The sequence below is a fragment of the Chrysochloris asiatica genome, unplaced genomic scaffold, assembly GCF_000296735.1.
Source record: "Chrysochloris asiatica unplaced genomic scaffold, ChrAsi1.0 scaffold00450, whole genome shotgun sequence".
Taxonomy (NCBI): Eukaryota; Metazoa; Chordata; class Mammalia; order Afrosoricida; family Chrysochloridae; genus Chrysochloris; species Chrysochloris asiatica.
The window spans coordinates 259322-277387 of record NW_006408968.1 but is presented as its reverse complement, the minus strand read 5'-3'; the positions used below and the strand labels follow the sequence as shown (position 1 = coordinate 277387).

The following is an 18066-nucleotide window of genomic DNA, read 5'->3' as shown; positions in this document are numbered from 1 at the left end:
TCTGTGTCTGTACACAAGTCTGAGCTCTGTGTTCCTTCTATGTGAACCCCCATGTCTGTACATAATTAGTCAAAACTCTGTGGCCCTACTGTATATCTCTGACAAAGAAAGAAGATGCCACTGTGGTCCCTGTGAAGCTTGTCTGGAAGTCTTCAGTCTGCCAGTGGACAAGATTTCTTTGGCCTTTTTCCTTCAAGTATTTTGTTTACATTTTGCTTATCACTCATCTTTATTTTTATTATACCTTGTATTATAATCTAGGTAGTGGATTTATTCCTCAAATTTCTCTTCCCAAATAGTGAATTATATGCTATTTCAAAACTATTTCCTGGCTGATCTTGCTATATCTCCTATAATACTTAGTACTTTCTTATACAAAATAGTACCATAGATGTCAAGGTAAATTTTCTTAGACTTAAAAACTATGAATAAATCAATAGAAAGTAGTACTCTGATAGCTGTCAGAACAATGGAGTATCATAGTTAGGCTGTCATTAAATACTGCATTGTGGGTGAGACCAGCAAAGGTTTACTGAGTGCTTCTGCTGTTCCAGCGGCCAGGCCCTCCTTCGGGGCCTAGGATTATGGGATGTCTCCAAGAACAAGACAGGCCTGGAAATTTAGAGGACAGACCTAAAAGCCTATGCCAGACCCTGATTTCTCCTCTTATGAGTAATATGGTATGAACAGGCTATGTAACTGCATTCAGCCTGTGCTGGGGGGGAAAAAAACAACAACAAAATCCCATAGCCATTGAGTCAATTCCGGGGTTTTCAAAACTGAATATTTATGGGTGTTGACAGCCTTATCTTTCTTCTGCAAAGTGGCTGGTCAGTTTCAACCAGTGACCTTACAGTTAACAGACCAGTACTTATCCTGTAGTGCTACCAGGGCTCCTGCTCAAGATTAAAACAAGACTGATAATCCATTGTGTGCATCCTATGGTAATTGTTTACAGTATCCAGAGGGGCTCCACAGGGCTGGGGCCAGTGGCACTTAGTGTAGGGATGATTGGTAATATAACTGTCCTGAGGATAGCTAGAAAACAGTGAAGTAATGATCCGTTGGAGAAGCTTTGTATTGAAGCTTTTAAAGTTTGTTGTTTGGATTTGCTGCTAGCTGATTTATTTCCTTGTTTAATGGTAATCCTAGATATCATTGTGTTGATACATAAGTCATCACTACAGAGCACTTCAGTGGCGGACAGTAAATACTAGGTGGTAAAACAAAAGGTAGAGCTGTAGAATAAGGTTTAAATTCTGTTTTTAAGTAGTACAGAATATGTACCTATATGAATTTACTCTTGGATTTTAAATTAAACAAATTTTTTAAAACCTAAATAAACAGCTTTTTATTTGTCAAAATAAACAAACCAGGAAACCAAGTGGATGGGATGTAAGCTGTCTGTTGATTTCTGTTTGTTTTCTGGATAAAACCAGTCAAATTCCTACAAAACGGGAATCTGCAGAAGGGCTGCTTTCCAATGCTGCCAATTTACACACACACACACACACACACACACACATAGGTTAATATACTTTGTAGTGTCAGTATTAATTGTTTAATTTATTTATTATATTGCTTGTTAATATATTAATTAACTTATTATATTAATATTAATTGTTTAATTTAACAGTGTTTTCCGCATCCAGAGATCTCTTGCTGATGCAGGTTTGGGGAGTTGAGAGCCAGCTCCTTGATTGCTCTTGGAGGCAGGAGCATAGACCACCACAGAATGTGCAGTGTAATGACAGCCCATTGGCAACCTGCTTTTTCTTTCTTTCTAACAGCTTTATTGAAATATAGTTCACATGTTGTACAATTCACCCATTTAAAGTGTACGATTTAGTAATTTTTAGTTTATGTGCACATGTGTGCAGCCACCACCACAGTTAGTTTTAGAACATCTTCATTACCTTAGAAAGGAGCCCTGTGCCCTTTAGCTGTATCAGCTCTCACTTTTTGATACCCCCACTATTCTCTTTTCAGTCCTATAGATTTTCTTATTGTAGACTTTCATATGAGTGGGATCTTGTAAATGTGGTCTTTTGTGGCTGGTTTTCTTAATGTATCATACTGTTTTCAAGGTTCATCCATGTTTTAGCATATATTAGAATTATTCCTTATTATGAAATAATAGTCCATTATATGTACATATATATACCATATTTTGTTTATCTATTCATCTGTTGATAGACTCTTGCTGTCTATTGTGAATGATGCTGCCATTGATGTACAAGTGTCAGTTTGAATACTTGCTTTCAAGTCTTTGGCTAAATACCTAGGAGTGAAATTGCTGGGTCATATGGAGTCCTATGCTGTAGGATAACCATAAGTTCAGCAGTTCAAACCCACCAGCCACTCCTCACTATGAATTGGAACTGATTCAACAGCACTCAACAATGGCAGTTTTATGTTTTTAATTTTTGAAGACCTGCCAAACTATTTTCCGCAGTGTATGTATTATTTTACATTTCTATCAGTGAGGGACAGAGCTTCCAATTTCTCCACATCCTCACCAATACTTGTTATTTCCTATTTGGGTATTCTTTTTTTTTTTTTTAATAATAGCCATCCTAGTTAAGGAGCTCTGGTAGCGTAGTTGTTACGAATCGGGCTGCGAGCCACAAGGTCAGCAGTTCGAAACTACCAGTGGTTCTGTGGGAGAAAGATGAGGCAGTCTGCTCCCGTAAAGAATTACAGCCTCAGAAACCCTGTGTAGGGTTGCTATGAGTTGGAACCGACTCCACGGCACATAACAACAACAACAAAATCCTAGTTGACTTGAAGTGGTATTTCATTGTGACTTTGATTTACATCACCACAGAGTTGTTATGAGTCAGAATTGACTTAATGATACTTAACAATTACAACAACAATGGAGACCCGGTGTAGTGCTGTAGGATGAGTACTGGACTGCTAACCGAAAGGTTGGTGGTTCAAACCCACCAACTCCTTGGAAACTGTACAGGGTCACTATAAGTCAGAACAAACTCAATGGCACTTAACAGTAGTGTCTAATGAAAGGGGCTCTGGTGGGTTAAATGATGGCTGTTACTGAAAGATCAGTGGTTTGAATCTACGAGCCACCCTCAGATAAAGAGGAGGCTGTCTGCTCCTGTAAGGTTTACCATCTCAGGAAACCCTATGGAGTGGTTCTACTTTGTTCTGTGTGTGCATTGTTAGCCACAATCAACTTGACAGCAGTAGATTTGGTTTTTATTGGATCACCCTGGTGGCTCAATGGTTAAGCGTCTACCGTCTAACAAAAAATCAGTGATTTGAACCCACCAGCTACTGCAGGAGAGAAATATGTAACAATCTGCTTTGGCGAATTATTGTTTATTAGGTGCCATCATAGTGACCCTGTCTATGTACAATAACACAACACTACCCAGTTCTGTACCATCCACACAGTTGTTGCTATGTTTGAGTTTATTGTTACAGCTGTTGTGTCAGTTAATCTTGTTGAGGGTCTTCCTACTTATCTCTTACCCTTTACTTTACTAAGCATGATGTCCCTTTCCAGGGACTGGTCCCTCCTAATAACATGTCAAAAGTACATGAGACAAAGTCTCTGTCATCCTCACTTCTAAGAAGCATTCTGACTGTACTTCCAAGACATCCTTGGAAACCCTATGGAGGCAGTGCTATTATCTTACATCATTGTGAATCAGAATAGACTCTACAGCTATGGTTTTTTTGTTTTAATGTCTTATGATGCTAAGCATCTCTTATGTGATTATTAGTCGTTTGTATATCTTCTTTGGAGAAATTTCTGTTCAAGTCCTTTGCCATTGTTTTATCGGATTGTTTTTGTTGAGTTGAAGAGTTATTTCTATATTCTGGGTATTAAACTCTTACCAGATAGATGATTTCCAAATATTTTCTCTTATTCTATAGGTTATCTTTTCACTTTCTTGATAATGTCTTTTGGTGTGTGAAAGTTTTTTTATTTTGATAAAATCCAGTTTTATCTATTTTGTTGCTCATATTTTGGTATTGTTTTTAAAAACCTATTGCCAAATGCAAGGTTCTAAAGATTTACCCTTAGTTTCCTCCTAGAGTTTTGTGGTTTGGGCTCATATGTCAGCTCTTGGACCATTTTGATGTAATTATCATATATGGTGTGAGCTAGAGGTCCTACTTTATTCTTCTGCATGTGGAAATCCAGTTATTCCAACATGTTAATTGTCTTTTTATTATTCATTGTAAGAGTTCTTTATTATTCTAGCCACAAGTCCCTTTTTTGTAGTCATTTTAACATATGAATCCTGGTTTCTGATTCATCTCTTTAACCGGAATTTTTGAACAGAACAGCAAACTTACCAGAAGACTAGTTCATTTGTTTTTCTGCACAATTCTAGAAGTGATAATTTTGAAACAATGCCTCCATCTCCAATTGAAACAACTAGGCATCAACTGTTCCCACAAGGAAGCAAGCTAATGAAAAGCATGTAGTGATGTCGTTTTGTGATGGCTGGTAATAATGTACAAATTCTTTCCCCCAAAAGTTATTATTTTTTTAATCTAGTCTTTTAAAATATGATCACACAAGACCTCAAAATTCCTTCCTGTCTTAAAGGTCTTGTACCATCAAGATGTCTTCACATTTTTTGTGCGTTTCTTCAGAATTTGGTCAGACTGAGTTTGTATTCCCTTGTTGTTGTTAAGTGCCATCAAGTCAGTTCTACCAATAGCGACCCTGTGTAGGGTTTTCGAGGAGCAGCTGGTGAGCCTGAGCCACTGACCTTGCAGTTCAAACAGCTTTGCAGTCTGGTTGCAGTCTGGCACATTAACCCACAGCGCCACACATACCAATAAATTTGAAACACTTTTCAGATGTGAATGAAAGAGACTTGGTGGCACAGATAATCTTCGCATCTGAAAGAAGCTGTGATGACACTCCTGCTCCCTCTGATGTTTACAAGGAGCAGACAAGAGGGATTCAAGAAAAAAGAGAAGTGTTTTGGATATTCTGGTGGGGGAGTTAGTATTTTCCTCTAGACATGTCAGGCTGCTTGCTACAGGTCAGCAGTTCAAACCCACCAGTCACTTTGTGGGAGAAAGATGAGATAGTCTGTTTCCATAAGGATTTACAGCTGTTCCCTATGGAGCAGATCGACTCTGTCCTGAAGGGTTGCTATGAGCCAGAATTGACAGCAGTGGGTTATTAGATGAACTATGTAAACAATTTCAGTGAGAATGCATGTTCATTCTGTTTTTCTCTTAAGGAATCTGCCAACTGTACCAGCTCTTTGGAATACTGTATGACGCTACATCATGAGTGACAGTAAATGTGATAGTCAGTTTTACAGTGTGCAAGTGGCAGACTCAACGTTCACTGTCCTAAAACGCTACCAACAGTTGAAACCAATCGGCTCTGGAGCTCAAGGAATTGTTTGGTAAGTATGGCCTGTTAAAATAGTGTGGATTGAGTTTTTGCTGCAATAAAAAGTAAGACCAAACCATCAGAATTTAAAAAAACACTGATGATAAAAGTACTCCTTTCTTTGTTATAAGTTTATGAGCGAAATTGAATCAACCTCTTCCTCTAGTTATATGTAGTCAGATTGTAGGCTACAAACCCAAATTCTTAGAATACTGCAAAAATTTAAATAGGTAGCGATTTTTCTTTTTCTTTCGTTGTTTCTATTTTTTTTTTTTTTTCCTGTTCCTTTTGTCATTATGATATCTGAGTATTAGGTATGACATTGAGTTGTAACAGAACTTTGGAGTTTTATTCATTTCTTCATCATGGCCACCTTTTCCCCCTCTCCCTTTTATTCCCGATCACTCCTATTCATTTCCAGGCGCCATCTTTGCAGTGCTTTGCCATTCATTGGCAAGATGAGGCCAGTCAGTCTCATTCTCACCCCATGGATTAACCAGGAAGGGATGCTGTGTGAGGGGTTGGGCTGGCCATCTCTTCCTTGGTGTCTCACTTCAACTATGTGTCCAGCCCAGGACGTCAGAATCGTTGTTAGTCTGACCCTGAACTTAGTATCTTGCATGGTAAGACAGTCAGCTGCTGCAACATCACTGGCCAGCTAAAGGTAAAAATTTTCAATGTTTTTTAGACTACAGTTATCAACACTTCCCAAACTTTTATCCCTTATTTTTCTGAGCATCACTTTTGGAGGGAGGACTGGGAAGGCAATTGAAAACAAGATTATCTTTGCATCTGAAAGAAACTGTGATGCAGCTCCTGCTTCATTTAAAAATGTTTGCAAGTAGCAGGCAGAAGGGATTCAAGACAAAAGAGAAGTGTTTTGTATGTTCTGACAGGGGAGTTAATGTTTTCCAGTAGAAATGTTGGGCTTTGAGAATCCTTACCAGTGGTTTATAATTGACCCTCCATTATAGATAACTGTGATCCAGAAAATCAGCTGTTTTCTCTTGGCCTGGGTGGTTAGGAGCTTTGGTAACTTAGAGAAGATTGTAGTCTAGAGATTCCCAGAATAAGTTTAGAAAGAAAAGTGACTGGAAGAAATGGTCTTCAAAAATGTGTCTAAAATAGTGATTGATCTTAACTTCCAAATGATAGATATCATGTTATCTGGATACTGAAATCCAATGTGCCAAGAGAAATTTTAACGTCAGTTGTTGTTAGGTGCCATTGAGTCAGTACCAACTCATAGCGACCTTATACACAGCAGAACAAAACACTGCCCGATCCTGGGCCAACCTCACTATTGTTGCCACGCTTGAGCCCATTGATGCTGCCACTTTGCCAATCCATCTTGCTGAGGGTCTTCCTCTTTTTCTCTGACCCTCCACCCTACCAAACATGATATCCTTCTCCAACGACTAGTCCCTCCTGACAATATGTCCAAGCTCACCAGCAGCTCCTTGGAAACCCTGTACAGGGTCACTATGGGTCAGAACTGACTCGATGGCACTTAACAACAAATGAGAGACAAAGTTTGGCCATCATGACCTCCAAGGAGCACTCTGGCTGCACTTCTTCCAACACAGATCTTTTGGTTCTTTTGTCAGCCCATGGCACTTTCAATATTCTCCTCCAACACCATAACTCAAAAGCATCTTAAAGTCAGTTGTTGTTGTTAAGTGCCGTAGAGTAGGTTCTGACCCATAGCAACCCTGTGTATAGTGTTTCCAAGGAGCAGCTGGTGAGCTTGAACTGCCGACCTTGCAGTTCAAATGGCTTGCAGTCTGGCGCACTAATCCACAGTGCCACACCAAGACTTCAGTAGATGGTTCAAAATTAGGAACTTGGACGTTAATGAAAGGTTCTAGAGAATAAAACATTCTTTTGATTTATAGTCCCACCTTTTATTTGAAACTAGGAGTCCTAATGATGCAGTGTGTTAAGCATTGGGCTGCTATCCAAAAGGTTGGCTGTTCAAACCCACCAAGGGCTCTGAGGGAGATAAGATGAGGCTGTCTGCTCCCATAAAGATTTACAGTCTGGGAAACCCTATGGGGCAGTTGGACCCTGCCCTATAGGACCACTGTGAGTTGAAGTCAACTCAATAGCAATTGGTGGGTTAGATGGTAATGTGACACAAGTAATTTGGCAAGACTGAATTCAAGGACATATAATGTAATATTCACATTAAGAGGCTGACTAAATCAAAAGTCAAACCCATGGCCATCAAATTGATTCCAATTCATAGCAGTACTATATAGGGTTTATAAGACTAAATCGTTACAGGAGCATACAGCCTTACCTTTCACCCATGGAGTGGCTGGTGGGTTTGAACCTCCTACCTTGCCGTTAGAAGCCCAGTGCGTAGTCCACAGCACCACTAGGGCTCTTTAAGAGTTGACTTCTGCTGCTGCTGCTGCATGCCATCAAGTTGGTTCCGACACATAGCAATTCTGTATAAGGTTTCTGAGACTGTAAATCTTTATGGAAGCAGGAAACCTCATCTGTCACCATGGAGCCACTGGTGGATTGAAATTGCTGACCTTGAGATTAGCAGCCCAACGTGCAACCAGCTTCGCTACCATGGCTCCTTCAGAGGTTGATGAAAAGCCAGTACTTAATTGTAAAGCTTTGTAAAGAGCGGGCATAAAATTAATGACTCCCTTGGTGGTTGTGGTGGTAGTTGTATGTCATGCAATTGATTCCAACTCATAAGGACCCTGTACAGGGTTTCTGAGGCTATAAACCTTTATGGGAGCAGAAAGCCTCGTCTTTCTCCTGCAGAACAACTGGTAGTTTCGAACTGCTGACCTTGAGCTTAGCAGCCTGATTTATAACCACTCCTCTACCAGAGCTCCTTGAATGACTTCCTTAGACCATAGTAAATAACAGTGAAATCACAAGCTGCTTTATTTGATTTCCAATTTGCATGTTACTTTTCATCTTTATTTTTTAAAGAGTAATGTTTACTAGGAGCTCTGGTAGTGTAGTGGTTACGAATTGGGCTGCGAACCTTAAGGTCAGTGGTTCGAAACTACCAGCTGCTCCACAGGAGAAAGATGAGGCTTTCTACTCCCGTAAAGATTTACACCCTCGGAAACCCTGTACAGGGTCGCTATGGGTCGGCACTTAACAACAACAACGACAATGTTTATTAATGAAGCGATTCATTATGGGTATATATTTTTCATTTGAAATTTCTACTGTGTGGTGCTATGGGTTGATGTGCTGGACTGCAAACTCATTTGAACCACAATGTCAGCAGTTCAAGCTAACCAGCTGCTCCTCAGAAACCCTAGACAGGGTCGATATGGGTCAGAACTGACTCAACAGCACTTCACAACAACAAAAATAAAAAATTCTAATATGTCACTACGTGCCAGAATGATCCCTGGTGGACACTGTGGTTAAACACTTAGCCACAGACTGAAAGGGCAGTGGTTCAAACCCATCAGCTGCTCTGCGAGAGAGAATGTGGCAGTCTGCTTCCATAAAGATTTACAGCCTTGGAAACCCTATGGGATTTCTCCTAATTGACTTGGCAGTGTTAGGTGGGTTCATACACCAAACCTCCTCAGGTAATAGTAAAAAATATAGAATAGAAATTTCTGAATTAAAAAAAAAAAATCTGTAAACTTTAAAATTTATTTTTTGAAAAACTAGAAAATGCCTTAAATGAAAAATGCTTAGCATTTCTTGTTACGTTGTGACTTGATACGAAAGATTTATATTTAATGATGTTTCCATGTTAACTATTTCTTTTATCTTTATAAATGTGATCTTTATTTCTCTTTCTACATTATCTTACATGTAAAATATGTTGCGATTTTCTTATAGTAGCTTAAGTTATACTTGACAGAATTTTATCAGTAGTTTCATGTAACTCTGAATGCTTCCAACGTTCAAATGAATTAGTGACAGTTTTAATTAATATTTATAGGTATAGCTTTCATCTCACATATGGAAGGTAGAAAGGAGCAAGTATGTTGAGGGTAAAATTGTAACAAAATCCTTTGTATTTTCCTACAAATCCCAATATTCATAGCTTGATATTTTATTCTAAGAAAAGATAACAAAAACTGGGTTTTGGTGTTTTCTGCTCAAGAAAGAAGTTACTTTGAACCAATAGAGAAATAGTCACTGTAGACAAAAACTCTTAATGAGCCCACTGGCAACTGACAGTCGATTTTTGTACCTTTGAAGTCATTAATTATTTCAACTTTGTAACCCTAATAAATAAATATAAAAAGTCAAGTCCAGCTCTCTTATCTCACCCCACCCTATCCCCATCATACAAATAAAAATTGTTTGTTGGGTTGACTTTACTCGTTGGATAAAAAAGGCTAATTAATTTGATTCAGATCACTGGTGTTTTATTTTTTTAAAAATACAATTATGAAAATTCTTCTTAGACTTCTAGGGTATTTAATCTTCAAGTCTTTAGGCAATGTATTGTCATAGGAGCTGGGCCTAGGCCTTTTATTGATGTTGGTGTTAGATACTGTTCAGTCTGTACTGACTCATAGTGACCTTACACACAACATAACGAAACACTGCTGAGTCCTGTGCGAATCTCACAATCATTGCTACACTTGAACACAATCCTGATGTCACTCTGCCAGTCCATCTCATTTGGGGGGCGGGGGGGGGGTGCTTCCTTGTTTTCACTGAACTGCCACTTAACCAAACATGATGTCCTTCTCCAGGGACTATTCCCTGAATTATGAGAGATGAAGTCTGACCATCCTGGCTTCTAAGGAGCATTTTGACTATACTTCTTCCAAACACAGATTGGTTTGTTCTTTTGGTAGTCCGTGGTACTTTTAATATTCTTTAATAACTCAAATGCATCAATTCTTCTGTGGTCTTCTTTATCCACTGTCCAACTTTCCCATGCACATGAGGCTATTGAAAAATACTGTTAGGGAAATTTTCTTCCAGAAGCTCCTCTGTGGTCCTCTGTGTGATCCTTGCTGTTCCAGAATTTCAGTAATCCTCAGGTTATTCTTCTTCATGTTGTCCCACATGCATCTTAGACTTTCTTCAGATTTTTTTTATCCTTTTTTCTGCTTGCTCTTCTTTCTTAGCAGTATTCAGAGATTTGTCTTCAGGCTCTCTGGTTCTGGCTTCCATCTCTTCATTTCTAGTCCTTTGTTCTTTCTGTATATTGTCCATTTCTAATATTTTATTATCAATTGCTTATACCTATTTTGGCAGGTTTTGAATTGCTTCCAGTGTTATTTCTATCTTATTTGATTGTTCATGTAGCACTTTCCTGACTTCTTCCTTATTTTTCTCAACCCCTCTGTAGAGCATTTGGATGCAGCTCAATATCACTATCCTGAATTCCATCTCAGGCAGTTCCAAAGCCTGCCCTTCTTCCAATGGGAAGTCTAGGTCTACTTCCAGCTCATTTGTTTAAGCTACTCTGTATTGTTTCTGGCCGTTAGCTGAGATCTTCTGTTGTTTTTTGGGCATTTTCAGTAATTATATGAATGTATGTTGGTATATTATTAAGCTTTCTGGTTGCCTCCTGGTAAGTGTGATCAGGAGATGGGAAAACAGGACACTAAAGTCTACAATTGCCACAGAAACAAAAATCTGTAGCAAAGTATGAGTAAGACTTTTTACACCCCCTTTTTCGCTTCTGGCCTTCAAGGCTGCCTGAGAAATTTCAGGATGAATCGGGCTGTGAACCTTAAGGTCAGCGGTTCGAAACTACCAGCTGCTCCGCGGGAGAAAGATGAGGCTTTCTACTCCCGTAAAGATTTACACCCTCGGAAACCCTGTACAGGGTCGCTATGGGTCGGAACCGACTCGACGGCACTTAACAACAACAACAACAACAACCTTTGCTCCTTATGACGTAACTCAAGATTTGATTTTTGACTTTTCTCTTTTTTACTCTTTGCCACTCCTCAAACCCCTTCAGGTGTTTCTCCTAGTGAGAAACAGCCCAGGACTAGCCAGAGCTGTTTTGGAAAACTCTCCAGTTTTAGGCTGTTCCTGTTTATTCCTCCCCCTCTTCGATTCTGCACCCAGTGGTTTTTGCTGAGCAGATCCATGCACGTGTGTAGTAGAACTCTCCAGAGGTAGTGGGGGGGGGGGGAGCACTTGCTCAGGCACCCCCTCTAGTTAACAGAGTGAATGTGCACAGATAGAGACAAATGACCAGGGGAAAAAAATGTTCACACCTTTATTTCTGAGGATAGACTAGACCCCTGCAATGGGAGCACTCCCTTGATCCTTTACCTGCTCCATCCTGCTCAAGATGGCTGTTCTGGCACCCACAGGCAACTGCAGATCAGAAAACACTACCTTTCTTACTTCTGCTACATATCCCACTAGCAATAAGCCTTTGATCCTTCTAAATATTCTTTTATATGTAGTTCTGAATTCCAGGACTGTCCCCTGAAATTGCTTCATCTGGTATTCTGTGTAATTACTGTTGGAGGTCTGCATATCTCCTCTCACCAATCTGCCATCTAGCCCTGCCTCCAGCAGAGTACTATGGGCTCTTGATATATGCTGCTGCTTTAAATGATTGACCATCAACCATTTCTTTTTGGTACAGTAACTCTGTGTATTTCTTTCATCTTCTTTTGATGCTTCCTACATCATTTATTATTTTGCCCATAGAATGTTTCAATATTATAAGTCGAGGCTTGAAGTGTTTCTTCAGTTCTCTCAGCTTGAGAAATGCTGAGCTTGTTTTACCTTTTTGGTTTTGTAACTCTAGGTCTGTACACATTTTACTGTAATATTTGACTTTGTCTTCTCAAAATTTTCTAATTAGCTCTTTTATGTCCTCATTTCTTCTGTTTGCTTTAGCATTTGTATGCTACAGGACAAGGTTCACAGTATCTCTGACATCTGTTTTGTACTTTTCCTTATTTCTTCTTAATGACCTTTTGCTTTCTTCCTGTACGATGTTCTTAATGTCATTCTATACCTCTTCTGTCTGGTCTTTGATCATTAGTGTCTAATGCATCAAATCTGTTCTTGAGATGATCTCTAAATTCAGATGGCGTATGTTCATGGTCATAGTTTATCTTTCACGAACTTGTTGTAATTTTCTTCAGCTTTAGCCTGAAATTGCATATCAGCAATTGATAATCTGTTCAACAGTCTGCCTCTGGCCTTGTTTTGGCTGATGATATGGAGCTTTTCCACCATCTGTTTCCACAGAAGTAGTAAGTTTAATTTTTGTGTATTCCATTTGCTGAGGTCCATGAGCATAGTCATCTTTTTCGTAGTTTAAAAAAGTTATTTTCAATGAAGTCATTGGTCTTACAAAATTTTATTGTGCAATCTCCAGCATCATTTCAGCCACCATGGCCATATTTTTCATTGACTGATCCTTCCTCTTTGTTTCCAACCTTTGCATTCCAATCGCCATTAATTTTCAATACATCTTGATTGCATGTTTGACCAATTTCAGACTGAAGAAGTTGGTAGAATTCTTCAGTTTCATCACCACTGACTTTAATGGTTGGTGCATATATTTGAATAATAGTGGTATTAACTGGTCTTCCTTACAGGTGTATGGGTATTATCCTGTCACAGGCAGCATTATACTTCAATATATATTTCTAAATATTCTTTGTGATGCTGAATGTGATTCCATTCCTCTGCAATTTGTCACTTCCTGCCTAGTACACCAGGTGATTTTCAGATTCAAAATAGCCAATAACAGTCCATTTCAGCTCACTAATGCCTAGGGTATCAATGTTTGTACATTCCATTTCATTTTTGACAACTTACAAATGTCCTAAATTCATACTTTGTACAGTCCATGATCTGATTATTAATGGATGTTTACAGCTGTTTCTCCCCATTTTTAGTTGTGCCCATCAGCAAATGAAAGTGTTGAAAATATTACTCGATTCATATAATCGTGATCACCTCTGCTTTGAGGAGACAGCTCTTCCCCCGTCACATTTTGAATGATTTCCAGTCTGAGGCACTCATCTTCCACCACTATGTCTGACAGTATTCTTGTGCTCTTCATCATGTTTCAATATTCAGTTTTGTGGTGTTATCTGACAGTGTTCCACTGCTAGTCATATGATTTTCAGTGACTAAATATTCGGAAGTAGTCCATCTCTCCTTCCTTGTCTTTCTTTCCTTGTCTGTGTTAGTTTGGAAGCTCATCAGAAACCTGACCACCATGGTTGACCCTGCCAATATTTAAAATACCTGTGGCATAGCTTCCAGAATCACAGCAACTTACAAGCCACCACAGTATCACTAACTAACAGACCTGGGCCTAGATAATTGGAAGGCATGTGTTTTCATTACTGCTTTATTGTTTTCTCTTGAAGCCTTATGCTGGTTTTATTGAGGTGGCCATGACGGCTCTTTATCTTTTGAATCAGTTTCCTGGGGCTGCTCAAACAAATGCCACAGACTTAATGTTGTTTCAGAACATTAAGTTTTCATACACATTGTTTCATCTCATTGTCTGTAGTCCCTACTATGTAATATCACTTATCCCACTTCCTCCTTTTACTTCCTGTTTCTTTCCTCCTCCTTTTCTAACCCTTCAGAACTTTGTCCTTGAGTAAATACTGCCCTTTAAATCTTAAGTGGTTGGTGATGCTGAGGAGTATCTACCTCACTAGAGTTATTCCTCTTATAGGCTGTCTGTTGTTTGGCTGAAAATCTTTGCATTTCTGGTAGTTTCCAACATTCCTTGATTTGTAGCATCATAACTTCAATCTCTGCATCTTTTGCCACAAGACCTTCTTTCCTGCTAGTTTTCTGTCTTGTGTCACTCTTTTTTTTTAAAATAAGGATACCAGTCATACTGAATTTATTACCCATCCTAATCCAGTTTGGAGTCCTGGTGTGGTGCTGTTGGCTAATGCATCAGACTGCAAAGTCATTTGAACTGCAAGGTCTGTGGTTCAAGCTCACCAGCTGCTCCTTGGAAACCCTATACAGGATGGCTATGGGTTGGAATCAACTCGACGGCACTTAACAACAACAATCCAGTATGACCTCCTCTTAACTACTATTATAACTACTGTTTCCAAATGGTCCAAGTGGTCAACATAGTATATGTTCCTTCTGTGCTTGAGGCTTCTTATGCCCATAGAACTGCAGTGGTGGTCGGCTGGGAGTGGCAGTCCTCAAACTGACAGGAAGGACATTTGCTTACATGTTGTCTGAGGATTTCTCATGCCTCTGTTTTGCTTTCACAGTACCTGTGATATTGGCATTATACTTAAAACTCAGAAAGAAAAGTGTTGGATACTTGTACAAGGAGAGGGTCTTTTCATTTGTCCTGCTGTCTGTATAGAGTAAGAAGCCATTAATCATGCAAGTTGACCCCCTGCTCCTGTTCCTCAGTGGTAGAAGGACCTGAAGATCTCCCCCATCAAGCCCTGATTTCTAGGTAACCTGTCTTTCCATTGGTTTCTTCCCTACAAATATGCCAGGTTCATTCCCACTTACATCATTTTTGTACTGTGCACTCCTGGTTGTGTTCTAAAATTTCTGATTTGTCCAGACACTATCCTTGGTCTTTCAAGCCTTCTCTTATCTTTGAAACCTTCCAGATAATCTCAATTCATGCTTGAGTAGACTGAATCAAGTGCTTAATTGATATATACACACAAGAAAGAGAGGAGGAGGGAGAGATTAGAGGTGTTAGGGAAGTTGTTCATGGCTATAGAGAAGCAGCCATTTAAGTATGACTTCATTTACTCTTACCGGCTTGTTGTTCACTTATTTTTGAAGGTATATACTGATGTTAATAGAGTATGTTATCTAATCCTTATGAACTGTGTCATAACCTTTACTTTATAAATGGTGCCACTAAAGATACGGAAAGCTCATTGCCTTCCCTTGTCTCACAGGGTGTTAGTGGCAGGTCTTGGACCAAAACCCACTTGTTGACATTTTGGGGCCTTGTTGCTTATACTGTTGTTTGGGCCTTATTGATGACTTTGAACTTTGGTGTGACCAGAACTCTGACCTGATCTCTGTTTGGAATCTTAGTAACAGTGAATAAAATATTCATTAAATAGCTGTCTGAAAGTCTTCTGTAAGATGGATGTTAATGTTCAGGAACAGTTAATTTTTAAAGTGTTAATATTCAGTTTTATTGTATCTTCAATTTGGGAAAGCAAATGAATACTTTATAAGTGATTTTAACTTCCTTTCTCCCCTTTTTTCTTTTTTGTCCATTCTTCAATAAGCTATGAGGTACAAAGTGGAGGGGGGAGGTGGATAAAATGGCAGTGTCACATTCCTGTTTCTTAAAAATATATATATATATATATATATATATATATATATATATATATATTTCCTAAAATAAACTCAATAGGTAAGCTACTGTTTTGGCAACAGAAATTGGATTTTCTTTTGTAATCCTGATAAACGATATTAACCTTAAACAGTTAATTGATTTTATAATCTGAAGGTTTGTTTTGTAGGTATGATCCTAAAATTATAAATCAATGACCATTTCGGAGTTCAGTTGGTTAAATAATGTTCTTCCTCCAGAGATGTCCATGTCTATGCCTTAGTTTCTGGAACCTGTGAATGTTACCATACATTGAAAAGGGAAATGTGCAGATTTAATTAAAATTGAACTTTTTGAGATGAGGAATTTATATTGGATTATCCGGGGGACCGAATGTAATCATGAGGATCCTTAAAAAAGTTAAATATTTGGTTCAGTTTAGAGGTTAGAATGATGCAGGGCCACTAGCCAAGGAATGTTGGCAACCTGTCTGTCAGAGCTGGTAAATGCAGGGGAATGGATTTCCCCCAAAGAGCCTTCAGAGGGAACACAGTTATGCTAACACCTTTATTTCAGCCCCATAAGACCCAATTTGGACTTCTGATTTCCTGAACAGTGTATGCTATTTTAAGCCATAAAGTTTGTTACAGCAGCAATAGAAAACTGTTATAGGGAGCATGTGTGGTTTTACATTTTTGAGAAATACAATACCATAATAGCAACAGTGTATGGTTTACAGGGCATCCTGTTGTGGTGCTATAGGATAAGCACTGGACTGCTTAACAGCACTACACTATTTAAATGGAATATTGGTGGTACAAACCCACCAGCTGCTCTTGGAAACCCTATGCAGGATTGCAATGAGTAAGAACTGACTTGATGCCACTTATCAACAAACAGCATGGTTTTCAGAGCTCATCAGTAATTCGTTTTAATTAGAGCTTTGTGTGGCACTGTGAGTTAATGCAGCTGACTGCAAAGCTGGTTTGAACTGCAAGGTTGGTGGTTCAAGCTCACCAGCTGTTCCTCGGAAACCCTTTACAGGGTCTCTATGGGTCAGAAATGACTCAACGGCACTTAACCATAACAAAAATAGAGACAGTTTTGTAAGCCATAATCTAGATAGGGCTAGTGACTTGTACAGGATTAAATGGAAGAACTGAGACCAAGATCAAATCTTCTGACTTTAATTTTGAGTTATTTTTACAGGTTTCTTTGGCTTGCTTGTTTTTCTGTTTTTGTTGTTCATTAAAAAAAAATTAACAAAATTTGTTAAGAAAATAGTTTTTAAATGTTTATAATTTTCAACTATTCGTAAGAACCAACTAAATTAAGCTATTTGTAAGAACCAACAAAATTAAACGAGAGGACTTCAAAAAAATTCATGGGAAAATGGAATTAAAAGATAATGGAATTTTTTTTCAAACACTTTTTGACACCACTTAGTATAGTACAATTATTAAGGCATTGCAAGATTTTATATCTATCATGGGGAACATATGGACACATTTCTTTCATATGTACATTCTGTTTTTCTTTCTATTTAAAATCTCAAGTTCAACCAAAATAGTAATGACTTTTTGTTTATGAAACAGTTCTATGAAATGTTGAACTTTTTAATAAATGTGTTTAATAATAGATTTGGCAATACTTAGACTATTGCAGTTTTAGTGTGAAATGATTAATATAGCTCCTGTTCCTTCTTGCTTCCTTCCAAGCATGAAAGTTGGCCTGCTCTAATACTGTCTTATTCTTTCTTTGTGGATATAAATAAATCATAACAGTATTCACAACAAAATGTTTGTGATAAAAGAGATACATGGTCTAAGGCATAGAGTTCTAGGTTCATCTTTGATCCTCATGGTGGTCATGATGGTTATGTGCCATGGAGTCGGTTCCGACTCATAGCAACCTTGTACAGGGTTTCCGAGGCTGTAAATATTTACAGGAGCAGATAGCCTCATCTTTCTCCCATGGAACAGCTGGTAGTTTCAAACTGCTGACCTTGTGGTTCACAGCCCGATTTGTAACCATGACCCTCATAGCAGTGGTTTTTTGTGACCTTGGAAAGTCATTGTGTCTTTCTGGACTTTAATCATTTTATCTCGAAAGTGGATGAATTGGAACTGCTGATTTAAGATGATAGACCAAGTACCTCAACAAAGAAAATAGGAGGACAATTCACTGGCAAATTATTGAATGATGCAGACTGCATCAAGAAAAGATGGAAGGGATACACAGAGTCATTGTACCAAAAGGAAATGGTTAATGTTCAACCATTTCAAGAGATACCATATGAACAAGAGCTAATGATACTCAGAGAGGAAGTCCAAAGTGCATTGAAATAAGTGGCAAAGAACAAGGCACCAGGAATTGATGGAATAAAAATTGAAATCTTTCAGGAAAGTGAGGCAGCACA

The 18066-nt window shown here is 38.6% G+C and overlaps 1 protein-coding gene across 2 annotated transcripts in view; it reads left to right on the top strand.

The window, feature by feature from the left end:
- MAPK9 (mitogen-activated protein kinase 9) overlaps window positions 1-18066 on the top strand; it is a 94052-nt gene that overhangs the window by 19373 nt on the left and 56613 nt on the right. For both annotated transcript variants that reach the window (XM_006877252.1, XM_006877253.1), the window contains exon 2: window positions 5235-5405. In XM_006877252.1, the coding sequence (XP_006877314.1) occupies window positions 5284-5405 (122 nt within the window). In that variant the 5' untranslated portion in view covers window positions 5235-5283. The remainder of the gene's footprint in view (window positions 1-5234; window positions 5406-18066) is intronic.